At 40.8% G+C, this 24,446-nt stretch overlaps 1 protein-coding gene across 5 annotated transcripts in view; it reads right to left on the bottom strand.

Annotated features, from left to right (window-relative positions):
* The window catches only part of utrn (utrophin), a 193,466-nt gene that overhangs the window by 67,809 nt on the left and 101,211 nt on the right, over positions 1-24,446 (bottom strand). For all 5 annotated transcript variants that reach the window (XM_086189292.1, XM_086189291.1, XM_086189290.1 and 2 more), the window contains 2 exons: positions 8,289-8,461; positions 5,212-5,368 (listed from right to left, as the gene is read on the bottom strand). In XM_086189292.1, coding sequence (XP_086045418.1) covers positions 5,212-5,368; positions 8,289-8,461 — 330 coding nt within the window. The remainder of the gene's footprint in view (positions 1-5,211; positions 5,369-8,288; positions 8,462-24,446) is intronic.

The following is a 24,446-nucleotide window of genomic DNA, read 5'->3' as shown; positions in this document are numbered from 1 at the left end:
GGGCTCTGCCAAATACCCCTCTCCCTTCCCGCTCTTACAATCTCAGCTGCTCAACAACATTACCACGCCCCTCATCTTCTTCTAAACCTCTTTAAAAAAAAGAAAAAAACAGGGATACTAGCTCTTGACATCAGACAAGCACCTGAACTGGATTCAAGGAGCTAAATCACATCCACAAATATTTAAGTTTGTGAAGAATCTGCTAATCTCTCGACCAAGGGGCTCCTTTACTAGTTGGGATGTGCCCAGGTGTCCTAGTCAGGTGGCCCTTTAGCCAGCCCTCAGAGTGAAGGAGAAGGAGTTCTGCTCTCTCCACGTCTCTTAGCTCCTCACCTCATGTCTAACGCTCCCTGTGGTCCAACTTGTCGCTAGCTTCATGGCTAACTCCCTTTACCTTACAGTCATCAAGCAAAAGACTTGAACTTCATGAGGAGTTTTAGCATTTAGGATGCTCACCGTTTTGAAGCACAACTGCTCCACCCACCCATCCACTGGTCTGTGGTTATATTGCTTCAAACCTAGCTTCATCCAGTGAAGCAGGTGTGTCCATTTTTTTTTTTACCTTTTTGTTTCCCCCCCACACTAATCCACAGTCACACCTGTTGCCGCACGTTTTCTGAAAGTTGCCGTGAACCTAAAATTCTTTGACTTTTGCAAACAGGCAACATATGAAATAGCTGCCAAGATGCGCGCGCACGCACACACACACACACACACACACACACAAATACAATAAAAAAAGGACAATTAAAAGTTGTTGAAAGAAAAGCAATTGCAAGTTTTAAAAAGAGTCCTCTCCTTAGAGATAAGCTAAGCACTTACATCCATTTCATTCTCTTTTACAACCTGTCTGTTCAGATGCAAATGATGCTAATCAATCTTGCAGACACAATGATTAAGGGTTTTATCAAATCCACTCACTCCGACCAGGCGGGTTGTATATGACTTGTGCATGTTGATACAACTGAGAAAGTTAATAAAACCACCCACGTTTCCTGACAGTTTTCTTATTCTCTATTTTTTTTAGGAATTTGTTTTACAAGTGACTGTGTTGGACTGTGCTTACAACGAATAGACGGAGTCATTATAATGCCCACGAGCACTTTGGTGTTTTGCTCCCTCTCCTCAATCTAAAAGCTGCTAATTTAATAGAGCAGATTGATGAGTTTCATCAGTGAAATTCTGATGAAGGCTTTTATTGGCTAATTAAATCTACGATTAATAAATGCTATTATGGCTGTATTAAGGACACTGGAGGGAGCAACAAGTGAAAATGGGACAAACACCATCCTGTTAAAATTCCTCCTGTAAATTCATAAATAAACATCGGACTACTGGTAAAACTGGATGCAGCACCATTACTGAAAGATCTTTTTTTTTTTAACAAAAGCTCTTTTCCATCCTCCTTCATCGTCTTTTCACTTGATCAGCCTTCGCTTCGGTCTACCACTTGCTCGTCCACCACTCTGAATGTTCAGACTCATATTTTCGTCTTCTGACACTTTAATAACTGCAATATCCATTGCTCTCTGTTGGGCTAAGTGGCTTAAGCTTTTCTTCTTTTATCTCCAGGTCTCTCAGAAAAGAGAAAAATAAAGGCGGGGGGGGGGGGGGTGGACACACAGGTTTTTCCACTTAGTCCTTACAACCCCTCCCTACCTCATTTCCATACAACTCTACACATTTTCCCCAGTGCATTTTACAGTGCAACTCCTGTGTGTGTGTGTGTGTGTGTGTGTGTGTGTGTTAACTTATAACTGAAGTAGGTTTGGACTGTTACTTATATTTGCATATGCAGGTAATAGAAGAAGAAGCGGCTCTTTGTGCCTCTCTGACTCTCCCATACCCTCCCCCACCCCTAATACCTCACAGGGTCAGCAAGACCTCCAGGCCAATCTATTGAAAATACAGAGTAAAAGACACTGAAAAATCATATAACCAAGAGAAACTGAAAAGTGAGCTGTCTTCACTTTGGACTGTTTCATTATTTTCTTGTTCAATGTTTCTTCAAAGCCTGAAGATGAACACAAAGGTGAAAGCGTGAAGAGCAAGAAGACAAAAAGGAAGGCAAGGGAGCAGACACCAGTGGGAATGACAGGGAGCCAGACAGAAATTGTAAAAGATCAGGAGATGTAGGAGGATCTAGTTGTCTTGTGATTATTGAGCCTCTCTGGCCTCAACTGAAGCTTGTCTCACTGTTTGGTCAAAACAGCAAGAGAGTCTCAAAATCAGACCTCAGCGGACAGAGTTGATCTCATACTGCTGTAAAAAAAACCAAAAAAACAAAAAACAACAGATTGTCTTTTTTCCACACCATAGATCATTCATGCTCTGTGGATGAAGAGGCGGGTAAAAAAAGAAAAAAAAAAAAGAAGAGGCGGGTAAATATTCACATGATTTGGCAATGCTTGGCAATATTGGTCTCTACATCTTTAGCCAGGATCTCAGGAATCATTCATCAGTCCGAGCTTGAGTGATGATTCTTCAATAAATAAAGGATTATACTTAGCAGGTATTACAAGAGCCAAGAAACTGATTGCCCTCCCACTCTGCTCCTACACTAAATTGATTATCTGCCTTTCTGTGTTTTTTCGGTTATTTTTCTAGTGGTGAAGTTTTTGTCCCTGCAGTCCAATTTGAGTAAGCATGAGGTAAAGAATTAAAATATTCCATACTTTTTTAAAATTTATTGTACTTTCCCCCCTTTCATTTTGTTGACTTGTTTTTGTAGTCTGGGGTGTTGCGCCATGTTAAAGGGCAGCCCATGTAGAGAGCAGGCCTTCTTCTTTTGAAGAGTGAATGCCATCGCTAGAATTAAAAAGCTAACATTAGGGCTATAAAAACGCACCATGGACGTACAGCTTCACTCTCATGCTACTCATTTTCGTACTTTGTTGTTCTTATTAGCGTTTGGTGAGAGGATGTTTACTGTCCTTGACAACCTGTGTGGTCTTGTTTAGTGCCTCATTAGTTATCCACCTTTGGAAAGATGCTACGAAGCAAAATTTTCATCATTCACCAGTGTTGGATTTACTGATGACGCAGAACAAAAAGAGTGACAATAAATAATTTTCATGCGTGTTTGCTTCGGGCGCAGCATGAATTTAACCAATTTACCTTACCTTTAACAGGGGTATTTTCTGAGGGTAAATGTGTGTTCAAGTGAGTTATGGTTACCTCCTTCACACAAACCAGCTTGCAGTTACAATTGGCCTTGATCAGAATTGTTTGTACCAAGTATTAACTTTAGTAATTATTTTTACTTCATAAAAAAGAAAACCAGTTATCCTATCTGTGAATTCATACATGCACAGACAAATGTGCACATTAGTTAAAGTGAAAGCAAAACAGCATGTGTGTTATGTATATATGTTTGCTGTGTGTTCCCCGAGGGAGACGGTTGACGTGTTTGTCTATGATCCCGCACCCACGCTTGACTGCCTGTGTTTACTCGAAAGTCCGTTTAGGGAGGAAAATAATGGCGCCGTGACACAATGCTAAACAACAGCAACAATAGAAATGGACCGGGAGCTGACAGTCGCCACAGGCTGACTCATCTGTCTGAAGGCAATCACAGACTCATGAACGATCACAATAACCAGTGGTTATAATAACTAATACAGCGGGGACAAACAGCGAGCGTGACCGAGTTGTGAATGGGTCGGCACAATGAAGGTATTGATCGCCTCGGCAGAATAAATTATGGTGTCGAGTAAAAGCGAAAGAAACAATGAGTCTGAACTACAAGGAAAGAGCTTGTGAGTGTTTTCCATGTCTTCGATGCAAATGAAATTCTCTCTAGGATGTGTGTCCATCAAAAAAAAAAACAACAACAAAAAAAAGTAATTCAAACAAATACATCCCACCACAACAAACATCAAAACCAATGGCAAGCTGTTTCTCAGTCAAACTTCAACAACCTTCACGTACTCTTAAATACACAGCTAACTGTGAAGCAAATGTACTTGAATTTTCTTGTCATTATTTTTCCCAGCAAAACTTCTCCATGCTATTTTTTAATTCTATGAGTTTTCTAAGTTTTCCATAATTGTATAAATGAATGAATGTGTAGCTTTGTAATTTTGATTAGTTTTGATCCAGTAGGACAGCTTACATGCATGCTGATGTTGAATCCCAAACATAATAATAATAATAATAATAATAATGCGGCTGTCATACAATTTATATTTCTACCAATTCTACATATTTGTAATAAATACATGTAATATTTCTTGTTGTTGAATGTATCTATTTTTAACATATTTCTATTTTACTATTCAGCTTTATTCTATATTTTCTGTGCTTGACTGGGAGCACGAGAAGAACGAGCCCCACCCCACCCCCACCCCCACCCCCCCAGAATCCGTTCAATACAATGTTTGTTATTCTGATTAATAAACATGGCAATATAAAACATGGCTGCCTGCAAAATGCAGCTAATCTTAACTGGAAGAAGTCGCCATGTTGACCAGACTGATGTTTACAATTGTCAGGGGGCTTAAAGCTATTGCTTTGCAGTCTTAGTATGTTCTTGCGGTTTTATACTGATTGCTCAGTCATTAAGCGTAGTAACTTTGTGCGCTCCAGTGCCGCAAAACCCTCAATCAGCTCTCCTGGGTTATCAGTCTTCGTTGTGGGAGGATGACGGTGTTGGTGTAGGTAGTTCAATCTTTTGGTTAATTTGACCAAGGGGGAAATAATTATTATTGACTGTGAACCGCGCAGCAGATGAAAGTAGTTTAGCTTTCCATTAAGAACTGTCCAATCAACAGCTCTCAAACTAGCTTAAACAGGCTTATTTCAGACTAGGTGTTTGTAATTACGCCGCATGCAATCACCTGCGTAACGAATGTGCTTGTGTCTATATGGCTCGCCCTACATGGTAGTGCCCGCCAAAGATTACAGTGAGACTGAAAAGTTGCTTTTATCTAGCTGAATTCTCCTGCCATGCACAGTCCTATGTCAGTGGAGTGAACGGATTGTTTGTGTAACTTCATGTCAGGACCGTCAAGGACGACATGGCAGCTGTGTGATGTAAGATGTGACATCAGCAAATTCATTTTCTGGAATGAGAACTTCTGGATAGTTAATAATAAATGTTGAAACTAAAGTATGTGTGGTCTTTTTTATTTTAGGGAATCAAGTTATGGGACACATTTTGGGAGAAGGCTTGAGTGTTGCAGGAACATCGCCTCAAGTGAAAGTACGTACTGTGCAGTGGTTTTGCTGTTGCAGCAGGGTGGGCACATCCCCCCCGATGGGCATCTGCTTGGCCAGTTCCTCATCTTTCATGCAGATCCACCTCCACAGTTCCTCCAGGAGCCCCAGCAGACGAGACCAGCGCTCTGCACTCGCTTCCAGATGGGCTCTGCCAACAAGAACCACCCATTCAGACCACAGTCTCTACTCATAAACTCTTAATGTTCAATATAATACTGTTAATCCAATTAAACTGGGAAATATCTTATTTGATGGATTCATCTGTAGCATTGATTTGTCTTTTGTACAATATACCTTTGGTTTGCAATAATATAAATCCACACTGAAGGCCCCTTGGAGATGGATTCTTTCTCGTCATTTCAATTAAAGATTATATTAACATTTTGTACATACAGAAAAACTTATTTCGACGTTGTGTATTTGAAAAAGCGATATTTTCCTTTGCCTTAGAAACATTTAGAAAAGCCCATCAATCGCACATTTACTAAACCTTTTGCTCATCATCTAATGCAAACAAGAAGACACCCGACCCAAGATCTACTGACACTGATGATTTGCCAACGTCATCGTGCATTCCGAAGCCAAAGTTATTATTTCAGTTCCTTATTTTCACACATAATATAAAGGAATTACACGTACATGCAAAACCCTGTAAAAATTAGAACACTTTCTTTCTGAGGTGAACATATTTGGGTGTGTAATTGTGTGGGTGGTGTCAGGCGTACCACGCGTGTTGACATCCACTTGTGTTCACTGGGCAGAGAAGTGTTAGCTGATATTTTGTCATCCAATGAGCTGGACTCCCACAACAGTGCCAATAATTACATCCTCCAAAATGACATTTAAAATAAACACCTCTAGTTTAAAAAAAGACGCACCTAGCAAAGTGGCTCGTGAGATCTGAACACTGCGTATGGAGACCTCCTGCTGTCGCTCATGGCGTCGGTCTTAATTACACATGTACTGCAATTTAGGGATAATAGGCTGTATACAAACACACACACACACACACACACACACACACACACACACACACACACACACACACACACACACACACACACACCATCTCTCTTTATCCCCACTTTCTCTCTCTTGATCATTTCATGTGGAACAAGGTCCAGCCTCTTATGTCTGAGCTGCTTGACCGTGACTCATGTTTCCAGCTGAAAAATACCTCTTTTCAGCTGAAATCTAGCACCTTTTCTATTACTCAGAGGGCGTAGATGTTTCCTACCTTTGTAGCTTTTATTGTGCTCCTGCATCCCCCCCCCCCCCAAAAAAAACCCTCCCACCTTCTCTTTGTCTTTGAACGTCTCCATCTGGCCCTGTCAACTTCACTTCCACCTTCACTTTCTTCACACTCCACTTTCCCCACCCCTCTTATTTATGCCAGGGTTATAGCTGATGCATTTGTGTCCTCAGAAGTTTATGCGCTGCAGTTTGTGTAACATGACTTCAGGTCCTTCAGGAGTTATATTTCACCCCCTCTGCTCTAAGGCAGAAATGTTGTACAGGACCTTTTATATCCTAACAGCAGATCGGAAATGCAACAGCCTACATAAATATTTGATAGCATATCAGCATGTAATATGTGGTTTCTAATTAAGCTAATACACGAGTCACTTTCTATGAGGAGTAAAACGTCCCCCCCCCACTTTTAATCAGTTTATCAGAGAGACTCTTTGCGGTCACAGCTGCTAAATTTTTTAATCTTCGCAAAACGATTGTGTCCAGGAAAGGCTCTCGTCCTTAGGGTTTGCCAAGGTTGGAATTTCAAACCAGCCAATCAGTATCACTGAACAAGATGACATAATTAACTCAGGGCAAGAGAGTCAAAGCAACAATCGGTGAGGTGAGCACAAAGAAGTGATGTTGCTTCTGAAGCTATTTTGAAAAGACTTCCAGGAATAACTGCTCTAAATGCAAGATAACGCCTGGAGGCTGTTTCTTCAAAGAGGAGATGTCTTTGGTGCTCTCCTTACCAGGTTTGGGAAATTTAAAATACAATAATCAGTTAATACAGCTGATATTTTGTATTCTCTTGGTGTTTTCTCTCTCTCTCTCTCTCTCTCTCTCTCTCTCTCTCTCTCTCTCTCTCTCTCTGAACGAGAACTTCAGGTCCACTTTGGAACCACAGTTTTTAATGAGAGGAAATCTTTCAGCTTTTGATAAACACAGCAAAGGCTGATAAAAACATAGGTGGCGTGTTAGCAGTGAGGTATGCTTGTGCTAGCAGTACAAGATACCAGGAAGTGCTAGCTAATTAGGTTATGGTTTCTGCTGAAATTAATTACAGCATGTCTCACGTTTTACCACTGCTGGAGACATCTGAGCTGATGGCAATTTTTATGAATAATTTGGTGACACAGCGGGTTGTTTTTGTTTTTTTCACCAAGGAGCAGACTGCAAGCTAGCATGCTACAGTACCTACTTGCCTTGCTAACTGAGCCTCATGGTTGACACTGGCAATTCAGGCCCGCCTTAGGTGAGTAAATCATGATGAAGTGCATCGCTGGTTCGAATAGCTGTAGTGGTTGATATGTGTGGGCCTGAGACTAGGGCATAGTTTACTGTTTGTATTATTATTGTTAACTTTCTCCGCATTTGGTTCACGGAAGCTGGCCAGTATCGCTGGGTAGTTACATCAAATGCTGTAACTGGTTACCAATCTCAGCACCTTGGCAGCAAAATCTTGGCTAACGGCTGCAGTGGGAGCCTGATCAGGCTGAATAATGAAGGGATGCACGATGGAGTTCAGCTGAAGTATCAACAGTAACATGTACGGCAAAGTTACTCGAGCTACTGTCGTACAGTGTCCTTGGCATATTCCTGTGACGGATCTGTCAGTGTTTCCGATAAAAACAACAACAACAAAAAAAGCATTTTGTTGCTTCTAGACAACAGAATGCTTTATGTGTCAGGTGTGACTCACGGTCTCAACCTCGAGTGACTCAGCTTTATCATATGTTTCTGTGCTTTCTTGTTTGGTACTCGAGTCACTCATTCTCTCATGTGGAAAGAAACTTCTGTTCAATTCACTGGCTGAGAAGGGACATTTCACAAACCGGATGTTGGCTGACTTGGCCTTCAAGTCGCTCCAGCGTTGATTCATGTCATCCAGTCTGTGCTGAAGGAACACGGCTTCCTCGGAGCTGCCAAGAGCCTTGACCATCTTTGACTTGTTCCCTTCCACGCTCTTGTAGATGTCATTATGGGCATCGATCTCAGCCTGGATGTCCTACCAGGACACAGACAGAGAGGAAATGTATTAAGGTTTCTGAGCAGATGTACATCTTCCAAAAAAAATAAAGAGAATTTCCGTCAAAGGGTTTGGAATCCGTCACAAGGATTTGTCCGGAGGTGACTACAAAATACAGCACACAAGTTTACATTTTCGTGTAATTAGGCTTTTATACTATAAAGGTGTTAACTTTTCACTGACTTGGAGCACCTCCCCCAACCTACTCCCATGGTGATGTCTGCCTCCATACTAATGATGCATTAGCTTCTTTCATGGCTCCACATTAGCAGGCTGTGCTAATTTTAAGCTGGGATATCCAATGAAGCACTAATGTTATGGTGTGCTATTGCAAAGTATTATTTCATGTGTGGCAACATGAGGCCGACACTTCTTCAAACTATCCAGTGTGTGTGTGTGTGTGTGTGTGTGTGTCCTTAATAAAGCAGATCTATTATACAACCACATCTCACAGGGTGTATGTGTTTGTGTGTTAGATTGGAACCACAAGGGGGACCGACGTAGGAAGAGGATCCTGTCAAATGTTTTATTTTTAGATGTGTAAAAACTGCTCTACTTTCTCTCTCTCTCCAAGTCTCTCTCACTCTCTCTCCCTTTACTTGAACTACCCTCAATTTAACCCATTTTAACAGCAGATAAAGAAAGACTCTGTATCACCATGTGGATGTGTGAGTAATACTGCCTGCAGCACAGACATACATTCGCAAACAGAATAAAGTAAGTGCACATAAGAGACCTTTAATCTGACATATAGTGTCCATTTAGTCATAAAAGATAATGACGGTCAGTGAAAAGGGAATGACTCAGAGGCAGCTGCATGTGCATCCTTTTCGCTTTAACATTATAAATAAATAAAAAAATGATGCTATTAACCAAGTTTAATTTCACAGGAAGTGTAAACTGGCTTTATCTAGGAAAACGCAATTATGTTGCTGCAGTGTTTTATTGTAATCTTTTATTAGTGATACAAATTGAGCAAATTGACAATCACAAAAAGCGGTTATTAACAGCCAACTAGCCACTCTTCTCCATCATCAGTCACTGAATGTCGCCAATCTATATTGCCAAAAGAAAAAAATCCTACACAAGTAATGGAAATTTGTATGAGTGCTGTTATCATGGCGCTGCAATAATCAATTAATAATTACAAAGATTAAAACAAAAAATTACAGACATTTCTTTTCATCATTAGGACCTACAAAGGAGGCTTGCCCTCAGAATGAACTTAATTATTGTAATGGTTATGTCCTGCAGTCGCCGCTCAGTCTGACAGCCGTAGAGCAAGGAGGGTGTGGGTGTATGAGAGGAACCCTCTGAAATATCAATACGGTCAAATAAAGTACATCAATGTCTGATATGCTCCCACAAATGGTCGATTCCCTGTTCTGTTATTGTGGTTTTAGATAAATGTAACATCTCAGATTATATATTTTTTTCGTTAAAGAATCATTTTCAGAAAACTGCATGATTGCCAGAAAAAATAGCAACAGTCACTACCAGTTCCAGTCAATGGCAGCACCTTCAGAACAGTTCAGAGTGCTTTGAACAGCTACAGAGAAATAAATACTGGCCGCAATGATTTTTTCTTTCCTCTTTCAAAACAACTGAAGAAAAGAAGGCCCATGCAGTAAGTAGACCCAAACACACAGGCAGACATACACAGTTGGCAGTGACTTTGCAACAGATGGGCTACACACAGTAGATGTATGTTCAGTGCACATGACATCACATGGTACAGAGAACCACAAAACATAACAGTTTGTCTGGTTTTGCTGCATGTTTCGGGAATTTGAACAAATTTCAGAAAGGCAGTCCAGCTACAGTTGAATCACACTGCACAGAGAACAACTAACAATTACCATTTGTGCCACAGTGCTGCCAATTTACCGAATGCCAACAGACAATTCACAAAGGCTAGAAGCAAACCCGTCCATTGGGATGGCAGAGGCTATCACTCACTAGCTTTCTGACATGAATCAAATGCTCCTTAAAGGTCAAAGAAAAGGAAAGGTTAAAAGCAAGAAAGAGAAACTGACAGGCAGAATCAAACAGATAGTAAAAGCAAGGCCAATTTATCAGAGAAGCAGCTTTCATATCACCACGAATTAAAAATAAAACAACAAACACATGGCGCAAAAGCTAAAAATATTAACAGCAAGCAAGTAGGATTGTTAAAAAAAAGGTTTTTTTTAACGTTTGATATGAAAACATAATTGATTAATTTCAGTTTACAGTTTGCCAATTTTAAAAAACAGGATACCAGGGATTGAACCTTGCAGAACTCCACACATAGTTGAAAGATACTTTGTACAGCTATCAGCTAACTCAAAATATCATGTCTAAAATGTAGGACATGGACAAATTGAGGACCATGTGCTTACTGATTTATGCATACATTGTAATGACCTGAATGGTCCAATGTCATTCAGAACTTTTATCAATAATTCTCCCAATAAACGTCAGGTGTGTCATGATGGTATTAACCCATCCAGATGTTTAAAAAAAAGTCATCATTACTGCATTTTTCACAGAAAAGCTGAGCATATGACCAACTAATTATTACTCCACAACCTCACCGTGTTGCTGTGAAAGCTTTATCGGTCACGGCAAAATCACCGAGTTGTTGCAAAGAATTACTCTGATTTGGGATTCAGTCTCTAATATTATCCATATTAGAGATACAGTTAAAATGAGAGATCTGTACCATAAAATTATGTTTTAAAACAGTAGAAAAAGTTAGTTTCTGACAGATGTTTGGTGGAAAGACTTAACACCAACACATGTGTGTTGGAGCTTTAAAATAGATTAATCTAACAACCAAGCCAGCTGGCTTCGCTTCAAGTCATTACCCAAGTGCTTCCCTTTTCTCTTTCTTTAGCACTTCTACTACCAATGAAAGTAAGACACACACACACACACACACACACACACACACACACACTCACACACACACACACACACACACACACACACACAGAAAGCACAGTCTGTGTGGACCTGCAGAGGAGCATATATTCATTTACAAAAGCTCCTTTTAAAAGTAATTCCACCCAGTGAAAGACTACTTTGAGGCAGTGGTTTGTACATGTGTACACTAAAGTGCTGAAGTATGGTGACTGATCACTCACTCACTCACTCACTCTCTCTCTCTCTCTCCCTCCCCCCCAAGGACCCACACACATACACTCCATACTAATGTTACACTTTGACTACCACACACCTACCCACACACACACAAACGAGCAGGTAACCCTTTAACCCTGAGAATAATTACATAGATAATGGAGACAGCATGAATACATGGTTGCCATTAAGAAAGCAAGAGACACATTAATCACTGAAACAGCCATACAAAAAAAGCTCACATGCATATCTAATATATCCCAAACACTTAGTGGGACTCAGCTCCACCACTACGGCTCTGACCCGCGACCACACATGTGCACACAGATGTGTGGGTAGTTGAAAAGGAAGCAGAGGTCAACGGGTTCTGATCATATGCACAGTAATAAGGGAGAATCATAGTTTGCTGTGAGTGGGCAGGAGTTTGGATTAGGAGCATGAAATTGAGGAAACAATTTAAGGGTTTATGAGTGATAAAACAACTTTTCACATTTACAAATGACACCAACCCTTACTGTGCACAGCTGTGTTTGCCTTTAGCTTTAATAACAGTTACCATAAAGGCTCCGAGTCTTGTTCTATTCTAAATCTTTCTGCATGGTAGCACCCTTTAATAACTAGCAAATCAGGCCAGAACAGATTATTCCATTTTAATGAATCAAATAATACTGCTCAGACCTCATAAAGTTGGCTATGTTACATCCACTATTCGAAACACAAGAGGGGATTTTGAATTAAAGTGTTAGTATTCATGGTGTGGATGGTACTGCATGCGTGTACGTGAAAAATGCATTCAAAAGATCAAGCTGTCATCAAAATTTCTCAAAAGCAGATGAATACCTGTTCAAACTTTCTGAGTATCTCTTGCAAGCTGAAGTTTAAGCCAATCATATCGGCATGTGCTCTGGCTCCTCCTGCTCCCTCCAATCCCTACGTCTTCTCTATTGTCATACAGATCGAAGGCCAGCAAATAGTCAACACAAATGAGAAAGTCCTCCAGTGGTTACGGTCAAAACTGATATGGTCCGGGCTCGGATTGACAGTAAATCTCAAGTTTGAACTGTCTTGAATCCGACAGAAGAAAAGCCTGGGTCTCACAAAAAATGCAAAAACAAGCGGCTCAAATCCAGGTACCACTCCAAAAACAGGCGACTCACACACTTCACACACCCTTTGGCAGCACTCGCGCATACATGCCAGTGTGTGTGTTCGCCAAATCCAACTACATGTTCGTAGCATCGTCTTCAAAAAGGCAAAAAAGGCTGGTGGTGATGGGGGGGGTGGCTACCCTGCAGTCATGCTTCAGAGCTGGATTAACAGGACGATTGGTGCCACTGCAGGTTTGATAAAGTTGAAGCTGGAGGCTGACAGCACAGTTCCTCTAGCCAAGAATGGGGCACTGAAACAGCGAGGGATATCCAACAAATCTTGGGTGGTGGTCTGCAGAATGGAGATAACGGTTTGTGTCTTGAGGGACAGGCAGGCTGATGTAAACCACTGAGCAGCCGCGGACAAGTCTGACTCTCCTTCAAATCTGCTTCCCATCCTGCACATCCCCTCTGGCCACGAAGGAAGCAGTTTACATGATGTCCGGCAGTCCGACCCAAGGCAGGACCAGTAGTTTGTTCTCAATTACTCAGATGAAAAGAACTATTTGTGCCAGTCACACACTTCCGTACCTATCTGGAGGCAAACAGCAGCACAAAGAGGCACATGGTTTGCCTTCTCATTCCCCTGAGCAAAGGTATCACAGGCTCAAAGAGACAGAGTCACCTCAGTGTCTGCCTTACTACCCGCCTTTTGGATCTCCAGCCTCGGTCTGGCCTCGCTCTATCACACCCTCCTAATCACTGCCATGACTGGGCCACTTAGTCAAAGAATGCTTTCTTCTTTTTCTGGAGCTGAAGGCCACGTGTTCATAGGAGAGCTACCTTAAGGCTCCCAATCCTGAGCAGGGAGCCTAACTCACCGACCTCTCTGAGTTCCAGCTCTCACAGTTATCTCCTGGTCTCTCCTTGAGACAGTGAGCAAGTAGAAGTTTTTTGCCATCCAGTCCTTTCTCTCCTTTGAGATGAAAAAAAAAACAAAAAAAAAAAACTTCTTTACTGTAAAAGTTAGAATTGTTTTTGTTCCCTCAGGGCTTGCTGCACAAACACCAAGAGTGGTATTCCCATCCTGCCCTCTGTCTTGGTGGCTCTCCTTTTCTCTGGCCACTCACCCCTCCACTCGTTCGCACAGCTGTTTATTATTTTAATCAGTATCCTCCCTTTCCCCTCCTCTCTCCCTCTCTCTGTCCCCTAAACTAACTCGACACACACTACACACCCACTTCCTGAGGCCTGCACGGGCAGAGAGCATGGAAGGAGTTTTTCAGTGAAAATTGAGATTTATGCATGAAATGCACAAGAACAAAAAATAAAATAAAATAAAGGGCAAGTGTTGAGTACATATGGCAAGAATGGCTACAAGACAGACGATGAGGCAGGGAGTGCAAGTGCAAATGATGAAAAACAGGATTCTAAACAAAAGGGATGGCCGTCAAGAAGAAAAGTGAAAGCCAAGTGTGTTCAGCTCCATCATTGAAAGCTGTCTCGCTCAGAGAAAAGTTAAAAGTTATGGCTGTTTTTTTAAAAGACCGGGAAAAAAAAATGAAGAGAGTTTGGAACAGCGGTGTGGCTGAGAGTGAGGATTGGGTAGATATAACGGCTCCGTAGGAAAACAACAAAGATACAGTTCAGCTGGCACAATCTCTGTACCATCGGCCTTCAGAGGATGGCGCGAGGCGAGCCCTGCATCTCTTACGATAGAACAAAGGCTTTTAAGTCTATAAAGGGTTACCTGTTTGGGAATTCTTTGGGATTATGTTAAAGCATCAACCCAGAATTCATCTCATACATTAAACCTAAGAATGTGTGTGTGTGTGTGTGCGGTGGCACTCTGAGCAGACGGGTAGACATGTGGCGTACATCAAAGACACACAGACAGATGGCTGTCAAGCAAAGGAAAAAAAGGACAAAATACAATACAATGTTGAATATTTATAAGGAGACTTTGAAGTGCGCTTAGCTAATTAAAAATATTGACATACTCCAGGCCTTTATACAGCATTTTTGATGTATGCCGACGAATATCTCGCGCTTCGGGAATTTCCTATTGACGGATATGAAATGGACTAGAGGAAATTGGCACATTTGACAGCTGGAACTAATTCAACAACAGAGCGAAAATTTGATATGAAAAGAAAAAAAGAAATAAAAAGTGATGAAACATGTTGACAATTCTGATGTTCCGCCGAAGGATTGGATATTTTACACACTGTGCGAACAAATCCGAGCCACTAATTTACCAAAAGAAAAAAGAAAAAAAGATGCTTGTATGAGCATACAAAGTCACACATGCAACAACAACATGGGCACAGAGGGATAAGAATGTCATACTTTTCATAATAAAATAATAAGAGTGGAGAGGAGGAAAATTAAGTTTACTTATAGTTTACTTATAAAGACCAGGGTGGACAGTGAAAACTGAGGAATGACACTTAAACCCCAAAATTTAGGCCAAAAATAAACCCAGAAAAAACATAAAATACTTTATAGCTGAGAATAACGCCGTATTACAAACTGAGGATGATTCCGATATGTAAATCGCGCCCCTGATGGAGTGTTGCGACATCTTTTAGCATATTCTCAAGAAGTTTAACTATCCCATGATCAACTCAGTTCAGGCTAATAAGACTTACAGCTTTTCTCCAGTGGACCTGAGCAAATCCACCTGCTGCATACTTATGAAAAATGTTTAAAAGAAAGTAGGCAAGGTGTGGATAGGAGTAGCAACAACGTGGGGCGTGTACATGTGCAGGAGTTGAGGCACATAATCGAATCACATAGGAATGCTTGAACATAGAGGTGGATTATTTTTTCCCTCCAGAATCCTACGCCATGGACTGACACTTGAGCAGCTCCAACTTGCCGTACAATGTATCATTTTTACAAAATTACACAAATACACAGAAACTACAGCCATTTCCCACCTGAGTTTCTTTCCGCCCTTCGATCTGAGCTCGAACCAAGGACCTGCTCCCCCTAACGCAAGAGGCAGGGAGGAGGAAGTCGTTCAATACACAACCCAAGGCTCAATTTGCACACAAGGAATCCAGAGGAGGATACGGTTTGCTTATCAGCTCCGCCTCTGGGATGTTATTCTTCTCCTTGATGTACAAACATAACTCAAAAACTGCAATAAAAATCAAACCACAGGCTTGTCAAACCGTTGCATCGCAAGTAGAGAAAAGTGGACAGATTTGCCTTCAAGGCTTTGGGTTGATTCAAAGTGATAGGGGGAGTGTTAAGTAAACTTCATGAACTTAAAACTTTGCAAAGAAGTATGACTGTTATCACCATCCCAGTGAAGTCAGAACGTTTAATTTGCAACAAAAAAAAAATCCAACCTCTTTCACCTGTCAAACCACAATGGGCATTTTTCTGTTCCACTACTGATTACATTACTCAAACAGAACAATTTAAAAAGAACGGACTTTAAAAGCTAACCTTGCACCCTAGTTCTGCGGTTATTCACAACTGCCAGAATAGAATGAGTTAACTGCAAATAGAGAGAAGGCAGTCTCAGATAATGTCAAGAGGGAGTTCATGCTGTTCAAATAAAGCATTGCAACACCATCACATGATCACAAACAAGGTTGTATAGAGAGTGCAACACAAACACACCCAGGTCTACTGACAAGACCTCGAAAAGGCGCATGAATGAAAACTGCAACCAATTAGATCACTTCTGGTGCCCCAGCTCATCACTGTCAACTCCTCTTCCCGATAATTGGAAAGCCAGCACCTTTTTGGGGAGAACAGGGTGCTGACCCAAGTGATCCTGTGTGTTAGTTCATGTCAAAATCAAGGTAGCACAGGAGACAAGACCTGGTAGATATGTGACTGTTTGCTTATACTTTAGGAAGCCACTGTTCAACACTCAATTTACACCCGACCCCTTACGATGTGACAGAACTGTCATTACATTACAAATAGGGTCAAAGGTCACTTATAATTTATTGTGGGGATCCAATTATTGACCACAAGTCACATCCTTTTATTGATAAGTAAGAAGAGGGGAAGAATTCATACACAAGCAGTGAAATTGAAATTGATTAGGAGTGCTGTAGCCTGATAATCAGCTATTGATTCAGGGGGGGTTTGTGTTTTTGTGTGCCTGCAAAACACTTTGGAGTTGGAAGCAAACGCTTGAAGATGACAGCGTGGCTCTGGACAGCTTGTATGTTTGTGATAAACTTGACTTCTAAACTTGAAACCAGATTTGTTTCCATGCTCAAACTGATGTCTCAAATAAAAACTAAATAAAGAAAGGAATACACCACAGATAACAACATCTTTTCAGGCAAGAAGACTTCCAGTCATGAAATTGGTGAGGAAATCTACTTGCTGAATTGACTGGATTTTAAAACCAGAGGGCTCTTTCACTTCTTATCTAGTCTTGACTTGCAACTCCCCCTTGAATTTTTTAAAATGTATTTATTTATTTTTTTAATCATCGCCTCCCTCCAGTGGGGCATCTCGCCATTTTCTCTCCACTTCTCCAACATATTTTTGAAAGTCGCTGACAATGGTGGGTGGTCTGTCACACCGTCATACACTGTGACGCGATCTTTTCTGACGTCGCCGTTGCCCCAACCTGAGGCTACGAGCTGTAGGAATAAAAACTGGCACTGTGGACCAACATCTGCTGCATTCAGTCAGGATGAACGGGGCCTTGAAAGGTTAAGTGACTGGACTGTTTAGCATTTTATGCCAATCACAAACGACAACTGTGGGTTAACAGAAAAAAAAAAAAACAACTGCTGCTGTGAAGATGTGCAGCTGAAAAATAACTTAAAAATCATCACTTGGTTCTTGCCCACAAGAAGCTGGTTTATTTTTCTGAATGCAGAAAACAGTAGTGTTTTAGTGTGTTTGCAAAACTATGACGCAAGCAGTGTCAGTGGTCTTGATGTTCAAAGGGGGGTTGCCTCCAGCTTTCTCTCTGAACACCAACTGCGTTCACGTGCATTTTTTTCTTGCAAGTGACTCTGCAATCACAGATTTCTAATTTTAGTAGCTCAATAGCTCAGGAAGGACGATTATTTAAAATGTAGAGTCCATATGTCACAATCAAATAATTATTTGGTACACCTTGATAAAGCTTATGTAGTATAATACAACAGATTTGCAAAATAAAATCCTGCCTTCATGAGTTGTCAATCTGATGGAGTTTTGACAGGTGTTGCTTCATTCCCCCCCTCTGGTAAGCGAGCAGTCTCAACGCCGTTTGTTTGCCTTTCAGAAAATTTCACAAAAACTTTTGAGTTTTATTTTCAAACTTGACGGAAGGGTGAAGCATGGGCCAAGGTAGAAGAAATTAAATTTATGGGCAGATCTATTGACTCTTGAGAAAAATCGCAATTTTCTGACATTGGGTTTGGCTGAATTCATCTTATATGGGACAGTGTTGATGAAATATAGGGAACACCTTTCAGTTTGGCAGCCTTTACTGCATGGATTTCGTCAGGTGTCGGGTTCATTTTTTTTCATTATGTGACTCAGTCTTTTTCACACTACCTGTGTATTTTGTTGTTTATTTGCATTTATTGTATTGTATTGTTTACTTACTTGTATTTATTATCTTTTATGTTTTAGATGCTATGTTTTTGCAACTCTTTTGCTGCTGAAACACCTCTAATATGCCCGTCTGTAGGGGGAAGGATTATCCTATCTTATCTGATCTGACATCATGATTTTGGCTGGATCATGACACAGCATGGCTGATGACAGCGAGCAGGAGGTTTAATATGCCGGCCGTCTCAGTGTCTGTGCGGCCGTAAATCTCAGACAGCCCTCTGTCATCTCTAACTTTCTCTGTGATCCCCCCGTTTAAACATCAATACAGCAGACCTTTGAGAGGGATGATGGAGAAGTCACTCGCGGACAAAGAGCCTGGAGCAAGAGATGAGATGAGAGAGGGACTGATGGACGGAGGGAGATGATTCATTTGTAAACGCTTAAGTGAGTGAGGTAATAAGAGTGCAAATGATGGATAAAGACTGAGAAAGAAGAAGGGAAAATATCAGCAGGCATGACTGAGTGTTAAGTTAAAAAGTAGGTCATTTTCCAAGTAACCAATAGTTAACATTTTACAGCGGGGGCAAGAACAGTTTATTCGGGCTAATTCTGCACTCTTACACATCAGCAAGCATTAACTAAGTGTTATTAAAGTGCCCGCACTGTAAATTGCACCCACCCTTTCCATCCATACATCCTCTAATATGCTCATATTATCAGTTTTCTATCTGGTTTGGAGAGAAAAAAAAAATCTAATTCCAGATACATTTTCTTCATAAATATTAATTCTGCTCTGAGTTTCACCCTCAACTTCAAACACTATTCTTGCCTTGGAGCTGCCTGCAGGAGAGGAGGTATAAAAAGGATGACCTTAAAATTTCTGGACACTATGAACTTGTAAACACTAATGCACTCTTCTATTTTTCGTTTACAAGTACATCTTATTGACGTTTCAGAAACACCACACGGCCTTGGCACAGCTTTCTTTTACCCTTATCTTCTCCAAGACAACTTCTTGAGAGTTCACATCGTTCAATGGAGCGGAAGAGTTTCCAAATTTTACTGAGTTGCAGAGGTGGTTTTGAGGTCCAGTTTTGAGCGTACAGAGATCAAATAATCGGACAGTTTGTGTACACCTCCAAATAACTGCTCTATCGATCTTACAAACAGCCCAGCTGGGATTTTGAGCTGACATTTGTGTGAGAGTTAGAGCAACTGTTCGGATACAAATCTATAGATAGTGACTGAACATTGAATGGATCAATGGCAGCAGCCCACGTTACACTCAATTCAGTGCCACTTTCAATTTAACCACAAACACGATGCACCCGTGATCAACCATTAGCACCGCCTTTAAGGACAGCAGAAGCACGTTTCCATGACTCCAACTCAAACAGTGTTAAGGGTGTGTCGGGTGCCTACAAACAGAAAGTTCCTGTCCGGCCCCTGGGGGACGAGACTCTGGGTGGGACCCAAAGCAGCGTTGCAGTTCAAGGGAAAGATAAGGCTCAGAATTTCCAAACAGCGAACCCCTGCAATTATCACACAGACGTGATGTTTCCAGAGACACCAACGATTCACGTAGGTTCAACTCGTCAAAGCAGCGAGACACTAGTAAAAAAATAAAATAAATAAATAAATAAAATAATAATATCAACAACAGACAAAGGGCTCTAATTTTACTACTCAGCAACAGAATTGTGACAAAATTGCAAACAACCCTCAAAGCTGTTGAAATGAAACGAACTGATTGAACCCAAACGAAAAACTGAAATGTAACCTGAAGTGGACCAAGCAGCTATGAACTAGATGTGTAATTTACAACTCAAGACCAAACTTTGATCAAGTCTAAACACTTTATACTTCAAAGTAAACTTTCCCAAAGTAAAAAGTGGGTGACAAGTTTGTATCTACAGTCGTCTACTAGCTGTATACCTCTAAGTTTGGTTGTAGTTCAGCTGCAGGGCAAAAATCCTAATTTGGTACTTAAAACATTTACTTCTTTCAAGTACAGCATACTTAAAACCATACTTTTATCAACTTAAAATTGGGTTTGAGTCCCAAAAATTGAATGAAGTATTACACTGTATTCATAAATTGATATTGGTGCCAATAGAGTATCGTCTCAGGAAATGAGATTTCAAATTTGTCATCAGCTTTTCTTGGCAAAGCAGCCAGATATCATCACCCTGACAGTGTTCAGTTAACACATTTCTGCGTGGATTGTTGAGAAGACGAGTGGATGAAGAGGAAGAGGAGGAAGAGATGACTCTCACATAAGTGGGTGCAGAAGTGTAGTTCCTTTTATTCTGGAGCAGTACTCCAGTTACACTCCACACACCGCTGCTTCTCTTTCCTTCCCCTTCATATAAACTTTTTATCCCTCCCTCTTAGTCATACTTATCTTCCTCTTCTGCTCCTGTTAACTCCTCCTCCTCCTCCTCCTCTATCCCAGCACCTCTGTTCCACCCCTGTTTTCTCTCTCTCTCTCTCTTTCTCTCTAGCTTATTGCCCAGGGAAGGTGAGGGAGCTATCTAACCTTGGAAAGGTTACCCTCCTATCACAACAACAGGCTGATGGTTGGATGATTACATGATAGGATGTTTTCTGTAAGAGGAGCCATCTCCGCCTTTAACATCGCACTGTTTTCCCTCCTGCTGTGCTAAATTAATCTACCCGTTACTCACGCAGGCCTTTCCTATCTACTGCCTATTTCACTTCCGTCATCGAGCTCAATCTATGCCACTTTTTAGCACTGGCAAATTAACCTCACCTTGACAACCAGTGTACCGGTTTAGTTGAAATTTGACTTGGAGTCATTGCATCAGGAGGGAATTTCTAACCAAACTGCTTCAGTTCGCATGCACAAGCTTCATATCTCCAGCTGTGAATCCATTATATGTTCCTGATGAATGTCATCAGTGTTGCAGCACTGATCTACTCCCTGAAGATGCTATGGGCACAGAGCAACAACTTAGAAGCCTGATGTGGACTCAATTTTCTCCCCTATACACCAGAACGCTTTTTCACTTCACTGCGTGTATATTGAAAATAAGAAAATTGAAAGGACGGAGCGTGTCCTGTGGTCCCAGTGGTTTTGGGACTCTCTCTCTCTCTCTCTCCTCATCTCAAGAGACATGTCTTCGTTTAACAAACGGCAAAAGCAATGTTCACAATCAAATCCTATCCAAAAAAAAAAAAAAAAAAGCCTATTTTCTCCCATTTCACCAACACAGATGCTCCATCACGACTGCCAAGAATAATATGGGATGTCAGTTTCACTCATATTCTGGGTCGTCAGGTTCCTCTCTCTCCCTCTCCAAATCCAGCTATAGAATTGTAAAGAGGACAGCTCACTCGTCTCTAACTTGTCTGTGCTTCCTCAACAGGAGAATCACGACTACTGTAAATACATTTTTCCCCTTTAAAAAAAAAAACCCAAAACCCACGTATTCACATTTTTCGCGTGATTGCGATACAGAGTAATACCCATGTTATTACATGAAGATTTCATGCAAAATGAAAAACTCTGTCTTCCAGTGATATGTCAAGCAATTATTCATTGTCTTAATGAGCTACACACTTGACTCCACTGCTTCTAATGAGACATGATCTGTCAAACATCAACTGAGGCGCAAATTGAGTTTTGAAGACTCACTGAGGCGGAATAATGCATAACATTACTTTAACGTCCACTTACAACGCTGACAATACCTCTCATGACTGTATGGCCCATAAGACAAAATGATTAAAAAAAAGAATATTTCAACTAGGGTAAATATTAATGTGACTGGACACAAAACCGGCCAGTTTTCTCTACATAAGTTTGGTCATATCCGATTCATGTCAATCATTTCTGCTGTTCGATGGCATCATTTCTTTTCAGTGACACAACAAATCCCAACACAATAAGTACAGGTTAGCATGTTATAAAGTTTGAAGCATTCATAAGCTTCAGTCTTTATAGTTGTCTGCAACAGTATAATGGGTGGGGGGTGTAAGAACTATCTGAAACATTTAAGGAAAATAACAGATAATTGTTGGGTGTCACAAGATTCAATTCAAGTCAGGTCAAATTTTCATTAAAGTAATCCAAAATTAGGGGTGTTATTCATTATGCCGGTATTTTACAACTTATTTGGCCGATAGAGGATATTTACCAGGACTGACATTACATTTCAATTAAGTAAGTAATAGAAAAGTAACATTTCTTTAATCTTTATTTCTCTAAACATTTAGAAAATACCATAAATCGTAAGTGAAGAACAGCCTTCAGTAAAAAATCAATAAATCAATCAATCAATCAAACCAATACTGATACTGCATATTAGGGAAAATGCCCCGTGATACCTATGCTGATGACACCCTGATATTATGGTCCAACCCAAAACCACAATTTGCCAAAGGGGGCTTGATATCTGTACAAGGTACAAAACCCTTTGTTTTGTAAGCCGGATCCAAATTCCAGAAAAAATGTGATGGTACTTGGTTTTCTATGGTACTGAAAATACAAAAGGTTCCATGAAGTAGGTGCTGGAAGTACTAGACAACAGTAATATGAAGTTATGCAGCAACAGGTCTTCTTGGGGATTTATGGTCAAAAGCTGAATAAAAACCATAGAGACAGCAAAATTCAGCAAAAAAAAAAAAAGTATTGTTACTGCAGTGAAGAGTGTATGAGACGGTAATATTACCAATCAATAAATGATCCCACAGCCAGACACACAGGTATGTGAACATTAGAGGCTTTTTTGTAGGTGAATACATGCTAAATCTCCTCAAGACTCATGTCAGGGTTCTTGTGTTCTGCTTAAAGTGAAGGGTATAAAGGATGCAACAACTTTAACCAAGCTCACTTAAGGTGGACTGACCTTTAAAGGTAAAACCATTCTGAACTGTGTGAATCGAAGTGAATGGAAAATGTCAGTCTTTTCAGGCTACCACCACACTGTCTGGCTGATCTCGACTTTCACCTCCTGCGTTCCTTTTGCGGATTCAGTGAATAACCTCTGCCTTGCTGCATTGTTAAATGCATTTTCAAAGGTGACACCATGCCCTCCTCTTTCATTGACGGTAGATTGTATTTGCCCTGATTTGCACAATGACATTGTGTTAGTGTGTTGCATACAGAAACACTCAACTGAGGTTTTCTTTTTTTTTTCAATCTGTTCACCTGTTTGGATTTGCACAAAACCGGAAGAATGAACTGATTAAAGTTGTGTGTGACGCTTGATTTAAAAGCATGAGGTAGAACTTCACCATAGGGGAGGAAATTGTCAGTGCTGATGGATGACAACCAAATTTGGCATCATGACATCCGGCGTTCACTGAATTTCAACTTGAAACAGAATGTGTACGATGAAGTGCCAGTTCATTCATTAAGAGATGTGCTGTGATGAAACTCATTTTCAGTGACAACACATATTGGCTCAGTAGCCATTAAGTTCAACGTGCGATATCACATTTTGACAATGTGTCAGGATGTAAATTAGATCCCTAGGGGGCTGAACTTTGTTTGACAGGGCCAATTATAAAAGGATTTGCCTCTTCTATGTATAGACAAAGAGATTGCTGTCATTCTGAAGGTACTTGCTTTTAAATTGGGTGTCACCCACACAACTTTGATAAGTTCTCAATCCTTGTCACCATGCAAATCCACTCATAAGACATCCAAACAGAGACATCTAATGCGTTTCTATGCAATAACACAACCTCACTGTGAAGATCAGGAAGCGAGGTTACGATGATTCCACTATGAACATGGAGAATTAAAAATCAGCAAGACCTCGTCCCGAAAAGTCTGACATTTTCTTTTTTTGCCCCTTGGTTATGAATGTATGCATCACCTGGTTTCACATCTGTCTTTTCTATTCCTCAAACTCTCAGACTGACCAAACAAGAGCACCGATCTCTAGAGCAGTCTTGCAAAACAAATAGACCCTTCGGAGCAAAATTCGATTACTCTCATTAGACACAAATGAGGAGTGCAAATGAGCAGAAGTAAGATGGCAAAAAAGAAAAGGTGGTTCAGGAGGAAAACAAGGTGCATGGCACAGTGTTTGTCTGCATGTGTGTGTGACTTTTGGGATTTTCTGAAGGTGTGTTTATGCAAGCACACCAGTATGGGAAATGTGTGCTATCTAACAGATATTAATGAGCAAACAACAGCTGTTTGCATCACAGAGGAGCAAGAGCAGGATGGAAACGAGAGAGATGAGGTG

This window comes from Aulostomus chinensis, chromosome 20 (genome assembly GCF_037954235.1).
Source record: "Aulostomus chinensis isolate RoL2024-O1b breed Wild chromosome 20, RoL_Achi_v1.0, whole genome shotgun sequence".
NCBI classification, from domain to species: Eukaryota; Metazoa; Chordata; class Actinopteri; order Syngnathiformes; family Aulostomidae; genus Aulostomus; species Aulostomus chinensis.
The sequence above is the reverse complement of the archived record's forward strand: the minus strand, read 5'-3'. Positions and strand labels throughout refer to the sequence as shown.